Here is a 4861-nt window from a genome sequence, read left to right on the forward strand (position 1 = left end):
AGTGGTAGTAGTAGTAGTGGTAGTAGTAGTAGTGGTAGTAGTAGTAGTGGTAGTAGTAGTAGTGGTAGTAGTAGTAGTGGTAGTAGTAGTAGTGGTAGTAGTAGTAGTGGTAGTAGTAGTAGTGGTAGTAGTAGTAGTGGTAGTAGTAGTAGTGGTAGTAGTAGTAGTGGTAGTAGTAGTAGTGGTAGTAGTAGTAGTGGTAGTAGTAGTAGTGGTAGTAGTAGTAGTGGTAGTAGTAGTAGTGGTAGTAGTAGTAGTGGTAGTAGTAGTAGTGGTAGTAGTAGTAGTGGTAGTAGTAGTAGTGGTAGTAGTAGTAGCTGTATTAGTGGTAGCAGTAGTTGTTGTAGTAGTGCTAGTACTTGTCGTAGTAATTGTAGAAGTAGCAATGAGTTGTAGTTGTAAAAGTGATAATACAAAAAATATTGATGATAATTATGAGCAAAATTACAACAATAATAACGATGACAGTGTTGATAGTGATAATGATCATGATGATAATGATGACTAGTTCATGATGGTTCTGAACACACACACACACACACACACACACACACACACATACACATATATATATATATATGATTATGAGATGGAGGAGGACCATGATAATAATGATGATGATAACAAAAGCAGCAACACAAACTAGAACAACAGCAAAAATAATAATGGTAATTACGGTAATAATGATAATAACGAAGATAATGATAGCAATGATCATAATAATATTAATATCAACAATGATAATGACAATGATAATTATGAAAATTATAATAATAATAATTATTATTATCATAATGATAATGAAATAATGATATAATGATAATAATAATGATAGTAATAACAATGATAATAATGATTATGGTAATAGTAATAACAATGATAATAATGATTATGGTAATAGGAATAATGATAAAAACAAGAACAAGAAGAAGAACAGCAATGATGATTATAATGGTGATAATAATGATATCAACAGTGATGACAGATGCAATGTTGACAATAACACCTACAATAAGAAATACCATGGAAACGGAAGTACTTAGCACTGATTGCGATAAAGTAGTGATACTTTTGTCATAGCTGTACCCTAGTATGCAAATGTCTGCGGCGTGCTTTTATCATTACTTCGATTATTGATTAGAGACACCAGTCGATTTCACTACAAATGCATGAAGTGCTTTAAAGTCCTTTCTAGATGGGGAGCAGGCAGGGGGGGGGCAAGATGTTAGTGTGACGTATTCCGCCATAAAACCCTTTCTTTACCGCAACCCCCTCCCCCTCCCCCCTCCCCCTTCCCCCTCTCCACTTCTGCCTTCCTCTTTCTTCCTCCCCGCCCCCTCCACCTTCACTCGTCCTCTCTATTCCCTCCCCTCTTCCTCCTTCTCCCTCTTCCCTTCACCCGGCCTCCTTCCCTCCCTTCCTCTCCTTCTATCTCCTCTTCCCTCTTTCTCCCCCTCTTCCTTCCCACTCTCCCCTCCAACCTCATCTTTCCTTCATCTCCCCTCACCCTTAGCCCTCCCCCTCCCCTCTCAACCAACCCTACCCTTTCCCTCCCGTCTCCCCCTCACGCCCCTCAGCCACCGCCTTCCCCCGCCCTTCCATTCCCCCTTTCCCCTTCCCCCTCCCCCTCCCCTTCACCCCCCCCCCCCCCGCAATTACCACACGACTCCACACAGCATATATAAAGAGGCAGAGACTCATGACTTCCATCCACTCCCAACATCGCCTCGAACAGCAGTAACCGACCCGTTCGTCGCCTCCTTCGTCTGTGCGGATAACGTTTCCATTATTATTTTGACTGCCGATCGAGAGGGACTGCGAGCAACATGAATTTTGCCGGAATCGCCTTTGTGAGTGTCAGCGGAATTCTGTCGGAATTCTTGTTGAAAAGATCATTTTGATATTGACTACCCGTTAATTCCGAAAATATTCCATGCCGATATGTAATGCTGAAAAGTTCATTACACGTGCTGTACTCTGGAATAATTCATTTTCTTTCGTATATTTTCAACAATTACTGAAGTCTTTTAATTCTTTGGAACTTATTTCTAAAGTCGATATCTTCTGAGACCTTTTCTATTGTTAATGTTTATGTCTACCCAGTGCGATGATTACCATATATTATCACCAGTTGTTTTGTTGTATTTGAATGAAGTTCCAGAGAATATCTCAATTATAATTATGTTTCTAAACTTTCCGTAGACATTTGTTAATGAAATTCTTCCTCAGATCAAGCCATTTCCGTAAATAGATAAATTCGGTAGAATTCGTAATCACATTACACACACAGAGAAACAGAGGCATAGAAAAGTACCTTTCACGTTCAAAGACAAATTAAAAGAGTGGGAACAAGAGTTGCCTGCTGCACCCCAGTGCCGCCGAAGGGGCTTCAGGGTTCATATCTCAAAAGTGAAAAGTGTCAGTATTCAAAGCCGGTATTCATGGCTCCATGTATGCAAAATGGTTTCTTGAATAGAAAGATCATCCAAAATCACTGCTGTCTAGCTGACAAGTAAATCACTAGAGAATTTTGACCTTGTTGAGTATCAATTTGGATGAAGCGGCCTTCGGTGAAGAAGATTTAGAAACCATAACTGTATATTTGCCGCAAGATTATATTTACCTGTGCATTTGTTATCATTTGGTGCCTTTTTGTGTGTGTGTTTATGTGTGTGTGTGCGTTTGTGTGTGTGTATATATATATATATATATATATATATATATATATATATATACGCATATATTTATATATTTTTATATCTGTATATACAGACGCACACACACAAGCACACATATATCATTGTGTATATGTATAAACATCTATACACATACAGATATACATACATAAATATTGTGTGTGAGTGTGGCTACACATTTCACATGTTACTCTGTTTCCTCTCTAACTGTATCCGTTTCATCATTTGCCAGTTTTCGCTTTCCCTAAAATCCCATCGTTTATTTTCCAACGCGGCTATTGATCTGTTTTCCTTCTACTGCTTTTATTCTGTTCATCCTTTTTCACGTAACTTTCATATCCCTGCCTATTGTATTTTCTCTTCATTCCATTAAATTCATTTTAACACATTTTCATCCTATCTCTCTCCCCTCACTTCCTACATTTCTCCTACTTTTATCTTTCTCCATATTCTTGAGTCTGCTTTCCCTAATTACTGCATCTCTTTTTTTTTTTTTTTACATTTCTGTATTCGTTCATCTGTTCATTTCGTCTGTTCAACGCCAGACATTTCTAGACGAGTTTCTTTCCCTTGTGTTTAAATTTCGCAAACTATCATCATCATCCGATCATTATAATCATTTTCATGAATATCATTATCCAAATTATCATCTTTCTTATTAAAACCATTGATGTTAATGATAACGATCAATCACCCCCATTACCCCTAATCAACCTTCCAACATGCGAGCCGCCCTCTATCCCCCGTGCGCGTCCCTGCCCCCAGAGCGCCGTCGTGGTGGTCGTCGGCCTCCTCGCAGCAGGGACCAAGGCCTCCCCCCTCACCCCCTACGCCCCCAGAGTCGTGATCCCGATCCTGAAGGACGACCGCTCGCAGGACGCCTACGGGGGCTACTCCTTCTCCTACGGGACAGGCAACGGAATCTACAGGGACGAGGTTGGCCGCCAGAACTACGGCCAGGTCTCGCAGGGAGGGTGGAGGTGAGTGGGGAGGGATGGGGAGGGGTGGGGAGGGGGTGGGGAGGGAATGGGGAGGGTCGGGGAGGGGAGGGCGTGGGGAGGGAATGGGGAGGGAATGGGGAGGGAGTGGGAGGGAGTGGGGAGGGGAGGGGCGGAGGAGGGGAAAGGGGGAAGGGGAGGTAGGGAAGAGGAAGAAGAGGAGGGGGGAAAGGGGAGGTGGGAGAGATAAATAGGAGGAGGAGGAGATGGGAGGCGAGGAGACGAAAAGAAGGGGAGAAGGGGGAGCGGGAGGATAGAGAACAAGGAGGGGAAGGGGGGAGGGAGAAGGGGGAGGAAGGGAAAGGAAGTAAGAGGGGAGAGAGGGAAGATGGAGGGGCTAGAGAGAAGGAGGAGAGGAGGGAAAGAGAGATGAGAGGTTAGGAGATATTATTTTAGTATCATCAGTAGCGTCACCATAACTCTTAGAACCATTAGCGTTATCATTATTATTATTATCATTAGTATTATTATTATCATTAGTATTATTATTATCATTAGTATTATTATTATCATTAGTATTATTATTATTATTATTATTATCACTAATAATGTTATAATAATCATTATTGTTATTATTGTTGTTGTTGTCTTTGTTTTTTTATCACTGTTATCAATGATAATCTTATTATCCAATTATCATCCGTATCAAAATAACCAACACCGCCCCTCCTCCCCCTCCCCCCCCCCCCCAGCTACACCTCCCCCGAGGGCGTCCCGGTGCAGATCACCTTCGTGGCCGACCAGGGGGGGTTCCAGCCCTCCGGCAACGTGCTCCCCGTGGCCCCCGCCCTCCCCTACTCCAGGAGGCAGGTCTACTGAAGAAAGGAAAGGGAAGTGGAGAGAAAGGAGAAGAAAATACAGAATCAAGAGAGAAAAAAGGAAAAGTATTGATGAAAAGACGCACAGAAGGCAATCATGAAGGAAAAAATGAGAAGAAAGAAATTAAGAATTACTTTTTTTCTCGACTCCGTCATTCGGTTTGTTATTGTTCTTCTTCGACATTTTCTTGTTTTTTTCGATTCGTTACTTTACTCTTCATGATTGCTTGATTACCATTATTGCTCGCATTGTTATTGATTATTATCATTGTTAATAATCTTTTTTACGATTATCATCATCACTGTTATCAAAATTAGTATTATCATCCTTGTTCTTCTTATCATAGCT

The 4861-nt window shown here is 41.3% G+C and overlaps 1 protein-coding gene across 1 annotated transcript; it reads left to right on the plus strand.

Annotated features, from left to right (window-relative positions):
- The first annotated feature begins 1726 nt into the window (after nt 1-1726).
- Nucleotides 1727-4861, plus strand: LOC125038747 (cuticle protein CP14.6-like). Its single transcript, XM_047632321.1, has 3 exons — nt 1727-1850; nt 3462-3676; nt 4387-4861. The coding sequence occupies exons 1-3, from the start codon at nt 1827-1829 to the stop codon at nt 4511-4513; spliced, it is 366 nt and encodes a 121-aa protein (XP_047488277.1). The 5' UTR covers nt 1727-1826; the 3' UTR covers nt 4514-4861.

Source organism: Penaeus chinensis, chromosome 25, assembly GCF_019202785.1.
Source record: "Penaeus chinensis breed Huanghai No. 1 chromosome 25, ASM1920278v2, whole genome shotgun sequence".
Lineage (NCBI taxonomy): Eukaryota > Metazoa > Arthropoda > Malacostraca > Decapoda > Penaeidae > Penaeus > Penaeus chinensis.